Raw genomic sequence first — 20129 nt, 5'->3', positions numbered from 1 at the left:
ATAGCTAATATTAAGTCGTGTTTGATTGTGTGAGGGACTGATTAAATCTGACTTAACCCAAATATTTACCGGTGCTTACAAGTATCACGTGAATGCCTGCAGCTACCAACTTCTCTGAAAGTGCTTATTCTGCAGACAAACATGTCCACATTTAAGACCAGTCATGCAAGTGCAGCATACAAAATCACCTAGTTTAAAAGTCACTAAAATCACTCGCTTCAAGCCCCAAACAAAAAGCCACATAAGTCAGCAATGCTAAGTAATGGGCTTATGATCAGACACTCATATCATGTTTCTTCTTCTGCTTCTGCCCTTGCCAGACAGGCCTGACAACAGTAACCAAGGGGGGTGGGCCTTAGCGAAGGGTCAATTGTAAGGATTGATAGGGGAAAAGAGAAGAGACTGTACTCACCGTTCTTCTGATGGAGTTTACGCTCTACAAAGAAAACAAAACATTTCACAAAAAATATGGTTTTCAGATGTCTTTTTTCAGACACAGTTCATATCTTATTTTTTGGACGTTACCTGGCTGGTCGGACATTTCTCAACGGTGCCAATAATCGTCTCTCTGGGCAGGTTAACCAGGATGTAGGATCCGTTATCATACAAGGCCACGTTGTTGCCATCAAATGTGATAACTCGCAGGTCTGACATCACAGTACAGCGACCTGGCAAAAGCATCAATGACATCAAACACACATCGGTGCAACAAATTCTCATCACTACACCTGCCTTTTACTGAATCACTGGGAAAATCTGATTTTTAATGTTAACAACCACACTTACAGGGGCACTGCCACAGTGGACAGCAGGGGTCTGTGTTGATGAGGATGGGCAGGCCCAGCAGACTGCACTGGGGCTGGGTGGTGTTGTAGCGACAGTGTAGAGAGGAGTTGTGAAGCAGCAGCTCTCCATTGAAACAGATCAGCTCAGCGCACTCATCAATGCGGTAGGAGTACGGAGGCTGTGGAGACAAACACACAGTTTGCTTTTACAAGGCTTGTTTACACGTCACAGCACATCTTAATAGCCATCTGCAGAGTTTTTTGCATCAGTAAACACAAACATTTGCGTTTTTATATATTGAGCTGTTTTTTTCCAGTCTCCAAATCTTCCCATTACATAGTGCCTACCTGTACTGTATATACAGACTGGTTATGGATTCATACCTGTGGTAACAGTTTCCATATTGCTGATATAAAAGTATTTTACAAGTAGCGCATAAAGCATTTCATGACTTATACAACATTTCTAAGAGTGGAGCAAACCTTTTTCACTGATGTGTTTTCACAGTCACACTAATTAAAGCAAAGCTGTCAATATAATGAATGATGACCGCATTTAATTAAGCTGGTCTGGTTTTAAGTCTTGGTATTGTTCATGCTGACTCACTGTCACACTGTCATGGCATACTGGGACACTTGAATAGAGCAGAGGCATTGTTAATGTTATTAGTAATACCTGCACGTTTCAAGCAAGTCAAAATGTCTGTGGTAAAAAAAAAACAAGCCTGTACTGAAATAATCACTTTAATGGTAAATTCATTCATGTGAGCAATCAATTACATACTACACCTAGCAGAACTGTCCCAATTTATCAAGTTCAGTAAACAAATTTATCTTCAAGATGCTTATATGCAGGTTCATGAAAAGTGTGTTTGTGGCCGTGTACTGAACTTTAACTACAACACTTACTGTGCATGGGGTAGTGGGCCAGATGAATGGCTGCATGGTTGTCGTTTCCTCTGTCACAGGAGAGGTGTCAGGGCTTGGGATTACTTCTGTGGTTACTGGCTCAGTAGTGGGCTCAATGGTTGTAGGAAGTGGTGCTGTGGTTGTCACCACAACTGTTGAGGTGTCTGTTGGTGTGGTGGTCTCTGTGGCGACCGTTGTAGGCAAAGGTGTAGGCTGAGTAGTGGTTGTGGTTTCAGTGGTGGTTTCAGGGACAGGGGTGGTGGAGGTGAGGGCTGTTGTGATGGCTGTGGTGGGTGGTGGCGGAGTGGTGGGGGAGGTTAGTGGAGGTGGGGTGGAGGTTACTGGGGGTGTTGGCGATGGTGTTGAGGGTGTGGTAACGGTGGTGGAGGTAGGAACGGAGGGTGAGGTGGTAGAAGAAATAGTGGTAGGGGGTGGAGGAGAGGAAGTTGAGGGCACTGTTGTGGCCTCAGTGGATACAGTGGAGGGTGTTGCTGTTGTGCTGGTGGTTGTAGTGACCCCTGTGGTTATCGTAGTTTGAGTGGGGGTCATCTCAGTCGTGCTGAGAGTGGTCGTCTCTGGCAGGGTTGAGGGAGTGAGAGTGGTAGACACAACAGTGGTGGGAGGGGCAGGAGGAGTTGTAGATGGAGATGTGGTGAGCGGAGTGGTGACACGCTCAGTTGCTGATGTAGTACTGGGAGTAGCGGGAGTGGTAGTGGTGGTTGTGGTTGTCGTGGGCCTGACAGTAGTGGAGGAGGTGGTAGTAGTTGCTCTGGTGGTGGTTGTGGTGGTGGTCGTAGTGGATGTGGTTGTTGTAGTGGTGGTTGTGATTCTAGGCCTTGCAGGGGTAGTAGTAGTCGTCGTAGTGGTTGTAGTTGAAGTAGTTGGTGGAGCTGTTGTAGTTCTGTTGGACCGCGTCACATATGCAAACGGTGTTGGAGTTGGGGGAAGGGACACACCTAGTACAGACGATTAATATTGTAAGTACATATTTTATATAGAGTTTTGAAAATGCATTTAAGTTTTTTGGCGCCATTGGACAAAAATTCTATAATAGCCTTTCAGCACATTGTAATTCAAATGGTCGAGTTCTGCACCTCTATCCTGTGACTGGAGACTTTTGCCAATCACAAGTCATTTCAGAGGCTGCTCCTATTGGCTCTTCAACAAACACAGATGCGTGTGCACATGCCTTCAGATGATGAAAGCCTGATTCAACGGCAGAAAATCCTACAGAAGAAGTTGCTATTCCAGCGCTGGCAGCAACGGCCTATACTGCAGAGCAACCCATAAAAGGGAAGACGGACTTTTCAAAAAGAGGGTCTTAAGCCCTATTAGCACGGGACTAGTATTACCAGAGAGCCTCATGTGATTTAGAAACTACCCTCCCATGTCTGTGTACCACGCGGCACATTTACATAAGCCTGTCTGTATTTTACTCAAATTTACTGTCATTATCCCCCGGATATAATGCGCACAGTAATTTGTATCTCCACTCTCCACAGAAACACTACACAGCACCACTAGCAGTGATTTAAAGTATTAATCTCCTTTTTTATTCTTTTATTAAATGTGGGTAAACAAAAATAACAGATTCTGCCACATATTGTCACATGTCATCCATCTCATCATCTGTCGAGATTCTCTCTTCTGACGGGTTTGAGCCTGCTCTTTCTGCGAATGGGTTGCAGCTGTGTAGGAAGATGAGCCTCCTGCACCCAAAATGCTGTCAAAACTTCCACTTATAATTGCCAGAACAACCTCCATAGGTCTTGACTGGAAAAGAGGTAGAAAAGAGGTGCAGAGAAAACAAAAACCTTATAACAACCCCAAACTCCAGGATGCCGATTTGCATGGGACTTATATTATCACATGACCTCTGTGTTGGGCGAAATATGGTAGGTAATTTGCCGTGAAATTGTTACAATCTCTGCATTTAGTACAAATTACCAGAGGCTCCAGGTAATACTAGTCCCATGCAAACAGATCTTAAAAGAGAGTCTGACAATAAAACACGTGGTAATATCGGCAAAGCATTTCAGAGATGGAGAGTAAATGTTGCTAATAATTTAGCCTTCTGCTAACTGGAGCCAAAAGCTCACAACTTGCTAATTCAAGTCCACGTTTACGTAGGTATAGCCTTGAGTCACAGCATGTCATCTCACACGGCTTTATAGGTCCACGGGTTTGCAAAAAAAAACAGGACAGTAACTCTCATTGAACTGCTGCTATATAATGGCATCAGAATCACAATCATGATTGGGATGATTGGTGAATGACCAATACTCATACAGGTTACTGTATGAGGCATAACATAACTTTTTATAAGCACTTTTAAGACAAAACACTCGTCTGTTGTACTCACAGTCCTCTGAGTAGACACATCTTCTAGTGACTTCATCAAGGACCATATTCTTGGGACAACGTGGGAAGCAGCCCTCCACACTGTAACATACAGACACTATTTCAGCACCTGAGCTAAGCTTTGATTATGTTGGTTGAATAATGAGTGCCTTTATTGAGACAAGCCTCTTACGGAGGCAAGAACTGGCAGCGGGTGGCATCTGGATCACTGCATGTGTGGACACAAGGGCTCGCACAGGCCTGGTAACGCCACTCACACATCATGCGGTAAGGTATCACAAAGCTGCTCTCTGCCAGAGAGAAAAAACACCAGATTAGTTATTTTTTTGTGTATGTAAATAGATATGTGTTGGGTATATGTGTGTGTTTCTGACCCTCCAGTGTGAAGCTGCTGCTGGCTTTGAAGCCCTCTGAGGTGTCGTATCTCTGAGCTCGTGCAGCAGTGCGTGTCAGTGTCAGAAAGATTCCAGGTTGGCCGACGAGCTCAAACGAGGTGTGACCTGGCAGAAACAGCCCCTGGTGCTGGATGAAGGTTGCCCTGCGACCAAACTCTGGCCCTCGACTCCAGCGCTCCAGCTGAAGCCGGCTGCGTCCTGACACGACAAGGAAAAAGTTTGGTCTCTCTGCAGACTCCAGTGACACCACAGGGACACCTGCGAAAATAAGCGAATGGGAGTTAACTTACCCCAAAAACACAAAGACTAGTCATGTGTTATTGTGTGATTGTGGGTGCTTACGTGATGTTCTGTCCTTCTGCAGGCCTGCTGTGATCATGAAGTTGAACAGTAAGCCTGGGGCAGGCAACTGCCCTGGTCTCTCTCTCACCAGAGGAAACACTGAGCTGCTGGTGCGATTCACTCCAAACATGGTGTCATTATAAACAGCACTCACCAAGGAAAATGGGCCATCGCCTAGCTCTGTGGGGAAGCGAGGAAAAGAGAGAGGAAATTAGTGCGGTGACAAGCTGGCAGGGAATCAGAGTGTGTAAGGTTTGGAAACAACAATCAACAAAATAGCTCTCTGAAAACGACTAGCCCTCACTCATACTTACCTTGATTATAGTATTCACAATCATAGGCTGAAAGAGAGCAAGAAAATATTTTGAAAATTCAATAAAGAGATGTAAAGAGTGAGAGAAAGACAGTTTAGAAGTTGTAAAGCATTTCAGTAGCTCTGAGATAATATGTGACTAAAATGAAAAACAGCACAACATTGGTGTATGCACAGAGGGACTGCTGAAAATGGGTCAAAGGGGTAAGCAGGGGTCATATCTCAGACCAACACAGAGTAGACTGACATACTATAATCATGTGTGCGTGTGTATGTGTGTGTGCGTGTACTCACGACAGACAGAGGGCGATCTCCAGCGTATTGTGACTCCCTGTTGACAGCATTTGTGTGCATAAGCAGCGATGGACGTACAGAGACACTCGCAGTCTCCCCCGCGGTTACAATTGCAAGTGTCTGTCAGGCAGTTCCTATAGAACCAGGCCACATCCACCTGGAGGGTACGCACAGCACATATACATGGTCATACACAAACACACACAGACACACATACACACAAACAATCGTAAAGCGAACCAGGCCAATCTCGCTGGGAGAGACTGTTTAGGGGGTGAGTAGTTTTCAATAATTCAGACAGCGAAGGAGTGATGAGATTTCAGGACAAAGGAATGTGGGTCAACCTCTGGTGCAGAGGGGATCAGATGAGCTCTATGACACACAGACAAAATGCATCAGCAATGAGTTTGTCTGTCCAAAGGTGATGGTAACTGGGCCTTTGTGTATTTGACATTGACGGCTGCAATGCACAAAAACAGCACACAATGTGAGAAGCACAAATATTGATTAGGTAGGGCGGGGGCTACATCCTGAGTGGAGCAGCTGGCTGGCAATTGAATACAGTCATGTTATTGAAAAGGTAGTTTGGAGTGATTCAGTCATTTTCTTATTTTTCTATATTGGTTATGAACAATCCAAAAACAATCTGTGTTAACAAAATCTGTGATATACAACTTAAACAATCCCTATATTACCCTCAATACAAATGTTATTTTAAACGACTGCTGTAAGTGCATCACTTTTACAACAGCATGTGTCATCTGCCAATAAAAAACAAGTACCTGTAAAGCAGGATGTCTGATTGTGTTCTCTATAACAACACAACATTTCTGTCACACCATGAATCTCACTTGTCCCTTAGTTTCAGTTAAGACATCATTCAGATTTTATACAACAAGCCAGACAAACTGAGTGTGTCTTTGCAGAGCAAGGACACTTACATTATGAAAAGCCAGAAAAAAACATGTTTTTCTCAAGAAAGCAAGTTTTAGAAATGACTTCCTCGGATGGGTGCTTTTCGCTCCAATTAGGATGCGGAGAAAACTCCAGCAAAGTCACTAAAACAGGGATGTTTGGCTGACTTCACTGGTGTTTTTAAATCTGACTTCCCTCACATCTGTTTTGAAAAGAAGTCTGAAGATTGAGACTGAACGTGACAGCCACTTCTCTTGTCTGAATGCAAAATTGAAAAACTCTGTGTCATTTAACCATGAATTTATAGATCAATGCTTCAGAGCAGCTACTACCCTTCAAATCCATTTATTTGTGTGAAACTGTCTTTTCTACAATGGCCCAGGCAAAGAAAAAATCTCTGTCTGGTAAAGTGCTGCATAGTGCAGTTGCTTCTCTGCCACTCACAATGATAAGTGAAATACAAGAAATACAAGGCCATGTTTTTCTCCCTACACCATAAACAAACATACCAATATTTTATATATATATACAGTACAGGCCAAAAGTTTGGACACACCTTCTCATTCAATGCGTTTTCTTTATTTTCATGACTATTTACATTGTAGATTCTCTCTGAAGGCATCAAAACTATGAATGAACACATGTGGAGTTATGTACTTAACAAAAAAAGGTGAAATAACTGAAAACATGTTTTATATTCTAGTTTCTTCAAAATAGCCACCCTTTGCTCTGATTACTGCTTTGCACACTCTTGGCATTCTCTCCATGAGCTTCAAGAGGTAGTCACCTGAAATGGTTTTCCAACAGGCTTGTTGGCCCCTTTGCCTTCACTCTGCGGTCCAGCTCACCCCAAACCATCTCGATTGGGTTCAGGTCCGGTGACTGTGGAGGCCAGGTCATCTGCCGCAGCACTCCATCACTCTCCTTCTTGGTCAAATAGCCCTTACACAGCCTGGAGGTGTGTTTGGGGTCATTGTCCTGTTGAAAAATAAATGATCGTCCAACTAAACACAAACCGGATGGGATGGCATGTCGCTGCAGGATGCTGTGGTAGCCATGCTGGTTCAGTGTGCCTTCAATTTTGAATAAATCCCCAACAGTGTCACCAGCAAAACACCCCCACACCATCACACCTCCTCCTCCATGCTTCACAGTGGGAACCAGGCATGTGGAATCCATCCGTTCACCTTTTCTGCGTCTCACAAAGACACGGCGGTTGGAACCAAAGATCTCAAATTTGGACTCATCAGACCAAAGCACAGATTTCCACTGGTCTAATGTCCATTCCTTGTGTTTCTTGGCCCAAACAAATCTCTTCTGCTTGTTGCCTCTCCTTAGCAGTGGTTTCCTAGCAGCTATTTGACCATGAAGGCCTGATTCGCGCAGTCTCCTCTTAACAGTTGTTCTAGAGATGGGTCTGCTGCTAGAACTCTGTGTGCCATTCATCTGGTCTCTGATCTGAGCTGCTGTTAACTTGCGATTTCTGAGGCTGGTGACTCGGATGAACTTATCCTCAGAAGCAGAGGTGACTCTTGGTCTTCCTTTCCTGGGTCGGTCCTCATGTGTGCCAGTTTCGTTGTAGCGCTTGATGGTTTTTGCGACTCCACTTGGGGACACATTTAAAGTTTTTGCAATTTTCCGGACTGACTGACCTTCATTTCTTAAAGTAATGATGACCACTCGTTTTTCTTTAGTTAGCTGATTGGTTCTTGCCATAATATGAATTTTAACAGTTGTCCAATAGGGCTGTCGGCTGTGTATTAACCTGACTTCTGCACAACACAACTGATGGTCCCAACCCCATTGATAAAGCAAGAAATTCCACTAATTAACCCTGATAAGGCACACCTGTGAAGTGGAAACCATTTCAGGTGACTACCTCTTGAAGCTCATGGAGAGAATGCCAAGAGTGTGCAAAGCAGTAATCAGAGCAAAGGGTGGCTATTTTGAAGAAACTAGAATATAAAACATGTTTTCAGTTATTTCACCTTTTTTTGTTAAGTACATAACTCCACATGTGTTCATTCATAGTTTTGATGCCTTCAGTGAGAATCTACAATGTAAATAGTCATGAAAATAAAGAAAACGCATTGAATGAGAAGGTGTGTCCAAACTTTTGGCCTGTACTGTATATATTATACATATATATAGATATAGATAGACAGATAGATAGATAGATAGATAGATATAGATTTATATGCATTTCATGCATGTTATTTTTGTTGTCCTGAAAGTATTTTGATCTGATAAAAAAATGTACAAAAATGAACAAAATATCTTGGCAGAGCACTCTAGTAGAAAAAAAAAGCAAGAAACATTCTCTCAAAGTGCCCATGGATGTCTTGCACTTTAGTCACTCTCTACCAGAACAAACTGCCAGGAATTGGTCTCTGAGCAAAGTCACAAAAATTGAATGCAAAGGCACCAAATAACACCAAATATTCACTTGCTCCATGCTGCTTTATAGCAAGAGCAATCAATGTTTTTCAAGCTAAGGACCCCTTAGCTGAAAGAGAGACGGTGCAGGGACCCCCACTACAGATATTGTATGAAATTGAGTTGCACTTGAGATACTTCTCGAAATATTTTTCGGTCTTCTCTCATTGGCACTTGTCTAAAGCTGCTCAGACAGCAGCAATTGTAGCATGGCAAGGTGCGTTAGCTTCACCCATTGCAGTTTCACTGGTGGTTTCTGAGTTGGATAGTGTGTCAGAATCTCTTGTTAGAAAAAGGTACAAAACGATACACTGCTGGTCAATATATGACCAAAAAAAAGGTGCTACCTCACATGACTGCACACGGATTCATGGGTAACAGTTAGCCTATCATTAATGCTGTGTACTGTAAATTAAAAAGGTTTAAATTATCTTGTCTAATAATATATTGGATTGATGTTAATGTGTATTTTCAGACACATAAGTTTTGGGAAATACAGTACATAAATAAATAATAATAGTCATTGAAAAACTACTACAATTATCTTATAAATTATCATGAGGCAATCTGGCGGCACCCCCTGTAGTTACTGTGAGGACTCCCTAGGGGTCCCTGTTGGAAATCCAGGCCTTTAAAGTATACTGTGTAGTGTTATCGTTTATTGTTAAAGCCAACCCTAAATTCACCCTCATTTGGCATTTCGCCTCGCTATATTTCCAATTTTTTTTTTTAGCGTCGCGTCTCTTGGATACCTGCTGTTTACAGTCTGGTATCAGGTCACTACCTTTATATGAAGCCCTGACCTCACCTGAGCGCTGTGGACATACCCCCCCCCCCCCAAGTGAACATCCCGGGCACAGAAGATAAGAAGAAAATCCAGGCAGAGGGCAGAGTCTCTGCAGAAAAACACCCCCCCACACACACACGCTTCTAGTCTTGAGAAGTCTTGAATCTTGAATAACAAGAAGCACACAGGTGCAATGTGTGTGTTTTACACTGAGAAGCGACTAATGCTCAAATCAGTGCCATGACAGCACCTGCTTACAAGGAGATGTGCTACTAAACAACAAAAATCTTTACAGTGTGAACAATAAACCATCACTCATGAAATTATTTATATATATGTAAATGCATCACATGTGAGAACAAAGGCACTGTAACAGACACATGCAAGGATTAGTTCTTGCATGTCTATTAAAAGTGTAAAGTGTCAGTTACTATAAAAGTCAAGTGAGTTTATGTGGTGGCCCCTGTACATATATACATAGCTCCATCTGCTGGCCACATAGAGAAATACAATAATGTCATATAACATACAGGTGTGTGAGTCTGTTCTTGTGTGTAGCCCCGGGTCTGCTGTGGTATTTATCTCTGAGGAACAGTGTATTCCCTGGGATCAGTTAGGAGTTGTTCCCATAACCCCTAACCAACCCCTATTCCCCTGCTGCAAGCAAGATAGCCTTTCTGCAGCTCACTCTGTAGCGACGTTTGTGTGCGTGCGTGTGTGTGTGTGTGTGTGTGTGTGTGTGAGAGAGAGAGAGAGAGAGTGTGGAGAGAGTGTGTGTGCATCAGTTCAATGGCACTCACCACGTTGTGACAAGGTGCAAAGACATCGCTGTAGAGGAGAGCACACTCCCTCTTGGCGTACGGCTGTCTGCCTAAGTCGCCTTCACACGGTCGCTCAACTACATAGTCACTTTCACACTAAAATGCACACAACACACGCACACACACACAGAAGGCGATCAAGTGTCTGATTACTCTTAAATATCACAGTGGACTCGAGGGAGTCAAACCCACATAAATTACAGGGGAAACAGAGACGAGTGAAAGAGTGAGTGGGAGATACACAAAGATAGAAAAGGGAAAGACGGTAAAGGAACAATGACTGGAGGAGAGGAGCTGGGGTGACTCATACCTGTCCCAGAGCCCAGCTATCTCCAAAGGTCTGTGCATTATTGACTTCCATGTGGCTGGAGGTGGTCATATCATTCACTGTCACACTGTCAAAATTTCCACATAGCCCACTGAGAAGGCCCTAATTGACAGGAAAGACACTGAGTCATGTTTTCAGATTCCTTTCATAATAACAGTCTACACATTCAGTATAAACAAAGATATATATGTAGATCAGAGAAAACTAAAATCATTTTTCATCTGAAAAATGTACTCCTAGTCCAGACCTTCCACTGAGGTCCAGCTCTAATGTGCACAGTTGTCTTGCGGTCCCAGAGGATGGTCAGGTCCTGATTGGAGAAGTGGACCACAGTGTAGTAGCCGGCTTTCCAAAGCTCAAACTCTGATCCACGACCGACAACAGTGGACGGGCTCTGAGGCAAGACAAAGTAGATTAGTATCAGTTAAAATCACTGGATCTTTCCTGATATATTAATTTGTAAGAGGAAAGGAGACACAGGTGCATTGCTTGATTGGTAAAGAGAGAGTGTGACTGTGTGTGTTTCGTCCGTACAGGGTTGCCAGAGCTGTCAGTGAAGTAGATTTTGGTCAGGCCCACGTGAATGACAAGTATTTTCATGCACACAATGCCACTCTCATAGCAGTCCTTGTTTTGGGCAACAATGGACACCTCGGTTTCTCCTGCACTCTGGTGAGAGGGGAAGACAAAATATTACTCTGAGAAAAGGAAGATTCATCTCTATTCTTTGAACACAACACAATGTTTTTGTTTTGTTGTTCATAATTCCCTCTTATACTGTTGCCACAGCAGCTGGAAATGCAATATCTGAATACCACATCGTAGATTCAAGCTAGAAATCTGATTCTGCTTGTTCAGGAAACAGTGTCATTCTGGGTACATGAGAGGTGACGAGAAGAGGAAGCAACTCTAGGCTATTAAGACACAGCTTTGACCTGCTTCCCCATTCTTTTCAAGTCTGCACGGTGGCCGGCAGCCTGCTGGTGGGTCTGAATTGGAATGCCTGTTCTGCTAATTCTAATTCTATATCCCTGGGAGCGCAGGAGTCCTGGGGTTTGAAGTGAACACTGGTCTCTTTGTGTCGCTACGGCTTTGCACAACGTCTGCTAGCATTACCGTGGTGCAAACCCACCAGCGCACACACACACATACACACCTTAATCTGCTCTAATTAAAAACCACTCTCTCTTCCAGGTTTAGAAACAAGCTTGGATCTTCTTTCCCAGATCCAAATCAGTCTTGGCCAGGAAAAGTGGAGGATGCTCCTCCTTTGCACTTAAACACATACCATCTCTCACACACACAAACACACTTCTCTTACACAGCCTATCAAAAGCACTTTGAAACCACCTGATTAACATTCCAGTGCTCGTAAATGTGTGTAAATGCTACAATGTACCGACAGAAAGGAGTGTTTCATCTGGTCTCGCTCTACTGTGCTGTGACTACATGCTGTGATTGGTGTGTCGAGGTCGGAGGTCATGGTTAGGGTTGGTAATAGCCAATCACATCATAATAAGGCGGGACTAGGTAAAACACTGTCGTTGCTGGGTACAGTCTAGCATCTACGTCTAAGCTGATGACGTCATTTTACAACCACACACAGAATCTACTCACTTTAAGCAGGTAGACCTGACAGTCAGAGTGGTAGTCATACTCAAGGCCATCGAAGGTGTGGTAGTGTCTGTCGCTGTAGACGGTACACACAGCTGGACACGGCGAGTAGCTGCAGTTAAAATAGCCACGGTGACACACACTGAGGAGACGGACAGGCGGGTGCACATGCGGAGAGTAAAGAGAAACTCATTGTGCTGTGAACAATACAACTTTATGTTCTGAGTCACAGTTTGTTAGAGTTCTAATCCTACACAGAAAAAAATGCATATGCAGTAAAATCTCAATTCAGAAATAATATGATTGCATCACTGCTTATTCTGGTGCTTCTACCTTTGGGAAAAATACAAATGGGGAGTAAAACACAGGTGTATACCATTTATAACATGGAGTTTCCACGGTTTCTCCAGGGAGGTATTCAAGGCCCAGCCAGGCACAGGGGCAGTTCTCTGGATAGTAACACTCGCTGTTGTGCAGCACCAGCCTTCAAAGATAAAACATAACTCAAGTAGGAGGTAGAGAACATGCAAACACCTGATTGAAAACCCCTTTTGCAGTACACAGGGTCATTCTATTCTAAAGATCATTCTCCACTCTGTGGAAGTCTAATATTAACAATGTGCGGTCTATGGCTATAACTTACTGTAATCTATGAAATGATCTCTTACACGCTTAGAAATTATGAGCAACTGATCATAAATTAATGCACACACACCTGCAGATGTACAAGGCTTCACTTAATTATAACTACTGCAGTGCCTGCTTGGCCTCCAGTAGCAGCTTTCTCAAGAATCACTAATCCAAACAACTTTATCCTCGACACTCTGCTTGAATTACATTATTCAGGGTTTTGGCAGCTTAAATTGTAATGTCATCCAAACAGCAGGTTCTACCAAGTGACGTGACTTGGGGGTGTGTTCAGGGTGTTTCCACAACACCCAAAGAAGCCTTTTTCAAATTCCAAACGCTCATCCATAAACTACTGTTTGTACATTAAGATTCTGATCATAACTTAGCCTTCAGATGGCAATGTTATCTGTTTTGAGGAGCTCTGATAGATGAAGCGATGTTGAAATTATTTTCACACACAACAAAAGCTTCTCCAGGACTTTTTCTCTCATTTTCTATGACTAGAAAACTGTCTTCCCAGGATGCCTGGGAACCCTGAGTAAGTTAATTTATGTAATAAGTTCTGTGAGTTATGTATGTAGCCTGTGTTGATTTTGGTTACACTTGGGAATTATAGGTGTGGAAAGTAAATAAGGTCAAGGTGCTCTCAATGAAGGCTTTTAATTTGCATTTGACAAAGGCACTTACTACTGTACAAGCTCTTACACCTTTAAAAGACTAAACCTGTGCTTTTATCTAGAAATTACATGACTACTGACTAGCTTCCAGGCAGCCAGTAGTTTCAGTTGCTTTTATTACAGTATGAAAATCACCTAGAGACTTGATTTCGCTCACCATTACAGAATCTGCATGACGATTTTTACATCATACTGAAATGAACAGGATCGTGACTCCCTGGAAGGTAGGAAACACTTAATAATATAGTATATTTGCCAATTGGCCTGGAAAAATTACTTTCATGGTCTTTGAAAAAGACAAATACACAATGATACTGAAAGGCAGCAGATGCTTTTTTTTTTTTTTTTTTTACCCAGGAGGGCAGACACAGCCAGGGATGCATGGTGTACTGGGAGGGCAGGTGAGGTTCAACATCAGGTTACGGCAGGTCGGTGCGCAGGCTACGCCTCCTCTCTGCTCGGTGCAGCTGTGGTACACCTTCCCCTCCGGACACTCCCCGACCTCTACACTATCTGGCTCTAGAATCCGCATGCACAGACACACATACCAACACACACACATACACTCAAGAAAATCAATGCCCCGGTCGTCTTAAACATCAAACGCAACAGCCAGTCATGGGAAACAAGCTACAACCACAGACATAAGGCTCTTGATTTCAGCAAGAGGGACACAGCCTGAAACGGCACTTTGTTGTTGGAACGAACGAGAGCAGGAACTGAAGGGAGGGGAGGGAGTGCAGAGAGGTTACCTTTTTCCTCTGGCACACACTCCATCTTCCCATTTCTGCACAGGCTGATGGAGGAGACAGGAAGGGAGAGAAAAAGAAGTGAGTGTTTGGGAAAGAGAGTAATGTTATCAAACACAAGGTTAGTTTAAGTGCTCTACGTCTCATTTGACAATCACTTAAGCTTTTATTGCTTTCTCAAATGTATCAGACCGTGTGTGTCTATGAGGATGCTGAGGACACTGTGTGCAGTTAGGACAGCAGCCAAAGTGAGTTTTTACTTTCAGTGAAGGTCAAGGCCAGCTGTGACTCACCAGGGGCCAGAGGCGCTGAAGGTCACCTCCCCTGGTTGTGACACACCACCCATGGAATAACAGTGACACTGAGACCTGAGGAAAAACTCGTGTCATTATTCTAATTACATTCACTAATGACGATGCTTTATTTTGTGTTGGTGTTTGCCCATGTGTGTGTGTTTCTGCCAAATCGCAATTGATGACCATTGTTAGGATGAAATATGAGGTGGCGAAATCTTACAGTTGCACACAGCGCTGGCGCACATCGTCATGGTAGCTGCCGTCTGGACAGCCACACCCCTCGGCACAGTCGTCAGGGGTACATGTCTCCGTGCTAGAGAGAGCACGACAGGACCGCCCACACAACGACACGCAAGAGTGGTACAGCATGCCTCCAAGACACACCACTCCTGTGTAAATACACACACACACACACACAAAGATATACACATTCTATATACTGTGCCCCTAAGATACAATCTCTTTAACTGTTAGAGAAGTTTTTACTCTGTGTACTGTGTGAGCCACTTCAAAGACAAATTTCAATAAAGTTTTAAACAAACACAAATACTCAGTCCACACATGTAGCACAGTTTTAATCTGTGACCATTTCCAGCTGTACATTTCAAAGTATCTTCAACACAACACAGTAACCCAGAAGCCAAATACTCACCACATTCAGAGACTTGTGATCTGAAATCAATGTTGACCCCGTGTTTGGAGCAGAGGTAAGCGTAGTGAGCGAGCGCTGTGCACAAACAGCTGCTCCCACAGCGACAGGCCTGATAGCGGCACTGCTGCTGGTAGACGTTTGGACTGATGTAGCCATGACACGGGGTAAACACACTCCCCATAAGCACTTCACACTGGGATGCATAGTACACTAGAATATATAAACACACAACTCCATTTAACACATTTGAAATTCTAGTCTGAAGAAACTCAGATACCCTGCAACTAAACTTGTACAACTCAGTGTCACAATCATATTTAGGATGTGATGATGTATAGTGCAGTCTGTAGAGCTGCTGGCATTCAAAGGAGAATGCCACATAAATTAAGAATTCCAGTGCATTATTTCAATGGCCTTGGAAAGTTCAATAAATATTTGTGAGCATGAGCTACTCTTTCTCAAAGCCAGAAACCAGAGAAGTAAGTCTCAAACTTGTTATGTAATAGGGTATAAATCAAGAGCTGCTCGATAGACAATGAATGAGAGCCAGATTTTGTGAACGGACAAATGGTCGGTTTCTTTTTTATACCTAAACAAGCTTTATTCCATTGTAATGTTCTCAGTCCTGAAACAGAAAATGGACCCATATACTCAGAACATTTCCCTGGCTGCTCTCAGTGTCATCTATAACATCTCTCCCAATTCATTGTCTATGGAGCAGCTCCAGACTTTATACCCTATGACATCACAAAATTTTAGTTTTAGCACCCAAGTTTTTGAATTTAGGAGATATAACCTAATATTTTTGGACTGCTTTAAACCACTTGATCTATGATTTTAGTAGTTGGAGTTCCCCTTAAAAAATAACAAGTGCACCCAAAATAATAAAAACAGATGAAGCCATTATTACCATTGTGCTGGTTCATCTCACATGGGTCTATGATGGGCAGGTTGACTGGAGCGACACAAGCGGATGAAACCTTCCAAGCATTGGCATGAAGCTGAGGAGTGCCCTCTATCATTCCTGACGGTGACCTACATGCACACAAACATAGTCATGTAAAGTGACATTTTCCACATCGATCATTAAGTAGGCACTTGCTCACAGGAAGTCATCTCGTAGATTGCCATTGAAGGTTCCACAAAGGCCCAGCGTCTGTCCACGCCACTGGCTGTCCAGCTGCAGATAGACCCGCCCCCCTCGACCATCATAGTGTAGCCTCAGGCCGATCCCTGCCTTCAACTGTGTAAACACAGAGGTCAGCTTCTGCACTTCCACTGCATCTATGTAAAGAGAAAATTAAGGCCCATGATCGAGTAATAATTATTTTTATTGCAGAACAAAGAGGAATTATTTCAGTGTGATGTGACTGCATTTGATATGTAACAGCCCTGTGGTGTGCTAAATAGCTTTGTGATTCCTACCATCAGCATAGGGCAGGACAGGCGCCGGGTTGACACCCATTATCACCTCACCCTCTCTGGTTAAAGTGATCTGACGACTCACATCCTCATCCAACACCACTGTCACCGACTGAATACACACCTGCTGCTGTGGACACACAGACAACACAGAAGGTCTTGTTATACCTACGCAGAAAGCATACTCCATGTTTGGTAAGTGTGTGAATGCATGTATGTATGCATGAGTAATCATGTGCGCTACCTCTCCACAGGTAGTATACTGCAGTGTGACGGTGAATCTGCTGCTGCTGCGGCTCTTTGCCAGGACGTACTGACACGCCCCCGGCTGGAGAAACATCCTACCGTCAAATGTCGTCACAAACAAGTCACCTACCACCGAACACTCAGCTACGAAGGGAGTGAAGGGTAAAGTAATTAATCTTAATTTGCCATTTCCCCTTCAATAACTGCTCTGAAGGAATAAACTCACCTGTGCAGTTGTTCTCAGTGCAGTTCCACACTCCTCCCATGCACACACTGACAAAGAACAGTCAATTAGCAGCACATCGGCAAAGATACAGTGCACACTCACGAGTGATTACAGGTCCACACTTACCAAACACTACATCCTTGTTGAAGCACATGTCCTTGCACATAAGACGTACCATGGTAAATACATGGACACTGAGAAACAGCGATACATGTTCCATTTTGTAGGATAAGACCTGTGGGAAGGAGGACTGCAAACTTTAGAGGTCAATCAATTAAACTCAATTTAACACAAATTGGGAAGATAATTAAATACCATCAGGGCAGTAGCAGCCATCCAGACAATGCAAGTTGGTTCCCAGACACTCTTTCTCAAATGTACAGGTGGGTGGGCAACAGCTGATACAGTCTCTGTAGACAAAACTCTCCTCACAGCCATCATCTGCATACAAAAACACACACACCTGAGTTTCACACAAAGGCAGATTACAGAACATGAGCATGGTATAAATGTTGCCCTAATATAAATGTGTGTGAAGCTGCCGTGGTAACTCACTACAAGAAGGGAAGCTGTCTCTCCACTCTCTTACTGGATATCCAACATGTGAGCAGGCTCGAGTGTACTCAACCAAGGCTCGACAAAATGTTTCCTCATCATCAGAACTGAAAGAAAAAACTTGAAATGTTATAAATATGAAATGTTTTTGGGGGAAAAGTTGCATTGATTTTATTTGAAGAGTCTCTACAACTGAAGCCTATACTGCAGCTAGTGATGGATGTTTATTCTGTAAGGGTCTTATACTGGTAACAACACAGAGCAGAGAGGGTGAAGAAAGAGGTGAATGTATCAATCATCAATGTGTGTGTGTTTTGACTTACACGCAGAGGTCAGACACACAGCTGGCCACAAAGGGATTTGGGTCAATGTTTTCATGACAGGACAGAAATGGGAAGAAGAGAAGTGCACTGCATTTCTCTATGGCGTCCTGCACACATTGACAATAAACACAGTATGGTTTGAATATTATGCACGTAATATGATACAGAGAACTACTGCAAAACAAAAACACTGCTGACACAAGCACTGCAGAAACACAACACGCAAGGACAATTCTCTAAAAACTTAACAGAAATGACAGTTTTTAGTCTAAAAGGGATATTTCAGATTTTTTAGAATAGGGTTGTGTGAGGTCCATATGCAGTGTACTACCGACAGTTGACTGGGGTCACACCCCAACAGTTTGGAGAAGCTGGCAGGAGTACTGCCACAGAAGCTAAGTGATGTACTGCTGTGGACAGGAGGAGCAGTGAAATATATGTTAGCCACCAAAAACAAGCTCACCTAAAAAATAATTATCAGTTTATTTTAGTTTATTTAGAATATTATCACCACTTTCCCTTGCCGCCTGACATCCCTTCTTTTTTAACATAGTTTTTATTTCAATTCCAGCAACTTCTTTTTCCGAATTTCCGTGCTGTTTTTTTTTTTTTTTTTACAGCTGTGCCTATGTGATTTACAGCCAAACATTGAAATACTTATAATATTTATAATTAAAATAAACCAAACACATCCCAGCTTTATGTATTCATTTTAAAATAGAATACAAGGTATAAATTAGGGAAAAAGGAGTCAGGTAGGGGAGATAAAGATACATATATGTACTGTAAAAAATGTGGGCGGATTTCGATCATTTCACTATGTTAGCATGGCTGTAGCAGGGCCCCGACTTTTAATGAATATTTCTTTTTAGAGTCTCAAGGAGTAAATTATCTGTTCCATGTGGTAAATTTCCCATACCTTATCAGTCCGAACATTTTGATGTGAAACTGAAGCAACTTTGGTGTTTCAAAGGGTTAGTTTAGATTTACCAAAGTCACACAATAACACAAAATAACCGACTGAAGCAGCGGTAGACAGCAGCAGCACTTCCTGTTAAGTGATGTCAAATTTACTCTTTTTGTCAAAGGAGTCTAGTGGCTGTGAAGAGAGCATAGATAACGGCGCCAGTTCCTCGTCGGAAAGTGCTGTCTGACAGCAAGTTTAAGCAGTGGAATTACTATAAATATAGCATACACTTAAAGTGACATTAATTTTTTCAGGTGGGCCTTTTTAAGGTGGTTAAAACACATTTTGCTGCTGCCCTTGTGCACAGCAGCACATTGCTAAGCTCCCTTGACAACACTCCTGCCTGCTTCTCCAAAGTGGGGGCAAGGCAGCCACCATTTACTGTTGTTAATAAAAGTACATCATACAACCTCACTCCAAAAAATCTTAATTATCTCTTTCAATTTAATCATGACAGAGCTAAAATTGCTGGTTCTTTTATCAAGCAGTAGAAATATGTATATGGTGTGCTGTGGTGACATGCATGCCAATAGTAATACTAGTAGAAAAAATGTGTCTGTGGTTCTTACATCCATGTCTGACTCAGAGTGGCAGGGCCCATTAAAGTCGAGGTCTACTGAGGGACAGGCTCTCTCATGAGGCAGGTCCACAGCCCAGCTGTTAGCAAACACTGAAGGCTCATCTGTCCGAATGCCTAAAACACACAGGCAACACAGTATATATGTACACCCAGCACACAGGCCACAAGTTGATGTGACATTCAAACAGGCACACAATAATTTCTGTTTCTACACTGTCATTACAAATTCACATTAAACAAAGTAGAATACAATAAAATTCAAATTAAGTAGGGCATTGAGAGGAAATATGATTAAAACTGTGTGTTTGTAAAAGCGCCATGCCCATAGTAGCTTTATAGTCAGGGCCCTTCCACTTGTTTACTCTCCTTCTCTGAGCTCATCCTCACTCAACTGGACAGCTCTCTGCTCAAACAAGCAGGGGACTGCAGTTCATATTACTGGTCATCTGAGGAAGGATTCTTGCTCCTTCCAGCCATTCAAACCCAAACTATCAGTTCTCCCCTAT

At 43.0% G+C, this 20129-nt stretch overlaps 1 protein-coding gene across 1 annotated transcript in view; it reads right to left on the bottom strand.

The window, feature by feature from the left end:
* otogl (otogelin-like) overlaps nt 1-20129 on the bottom strand; it is a 33384-nt gene that overhangs the window by 8297 nt on the left and 4958 nt on the right. The window contains exons 9-40 of the mRNA XM_078167912.1: nt 19613-19737; nt 18077-18183; nt 17754-17860; nt 17514-17639; nt 17325-17433; nt 17199-17245; nt 16971-17116; nt 16730-16856; nt 16411-16588; nt 16215-16339; nt 15305-15514; nt 14873-15041; nt 14650-14724; nt 14360-14403; nt 13961-14126; nt 12677-12784; nt 12304-12442; nt 11221-11355; nt 10934-11080; nt 10669-10788; nt 10479-10512; nt 10338-10417; nt 5400-5556; nt 5107-5133; nt 4793-4972; nt 4430-4708; nt 4228-4345; nt 4057-4136; nt 1695-2650; nt 787-964; nt 526-668; nt 413-436 (exon numbers count right to left, since the gene is read on the bottom strand). Coding sequence (XP_078024038.1) covers nt 413-436; nt 526-668; nt 787-964; nt 1695-2650; nt 4057-4136; nt 4228-4345; nt 4430-4708; nt 4793-4972; nt 5107-5133; nt 5400-5556; nt 10338-10417; nt 10479-10512; nt 10669-10788; nt 10934-11080; nt 11221-11355; nt 12304-12442; nt 12677-12784; nt 13961-14126; nt 14360-14403; nt 14650-14724; nt 14873-15041; nt 15305-15514; nt 16215-16339; nt 16411-16588; nt 16730-16856; nt 16971-17116; nt 17199-17245; nt 17325-17433; nt 17514-17639; nt 17754-17860; nt 18077-18183; nt 19613-19737 — 4766 coding nt within the window. The remainder of the gene's footprint in view (nt 1-412; nt 437-525; nt 669-786; nt 965-1694; nt 2651-4056; nt 4137-4227; nt 4346-4429; nt 4709-4792; nt 4973-5106; nt 5134-5399; nt 5557-10337; nt 10418-10478; nt 10513-10668; nt 10789-10933; nt 11081-11220; nt 11356-12303; nt 12443-12676; nt 12785-13960; nt 14127-14359; nt 14404-14649; nt 14725-14872; nt 15042-15304; nt 15515-16214; nt 16340-16410; nt 16589-16729; nt 16857-16970; nt 17117-17198; nt 17246-17324; nt 17434-17513; nt 17640-17753; nt 17861-18076; nt 18184-19612; nt 19738-20129) is intronic.

Source organism: Epinephelus lanceolatus, chromosome 5 (assembly GCF_041903045.1).
Source record: "Epinephelus lanceolatus isolate andai-2023 chromosome 5, ASM4190304v1, whole genome shotgun sequence".
Lineage (NCBI taxonomy): Eukaryota > Metazoa > Chordata > Actinopteri > Perciformes > Serranidae > Epinephelus > Epinephelus lanceolatus.
The sequence above is the reverse complement of the archived record's forward strand: the minus strand, read 5'-3'. Positions and strand labels throughout refer to the sequence as shown.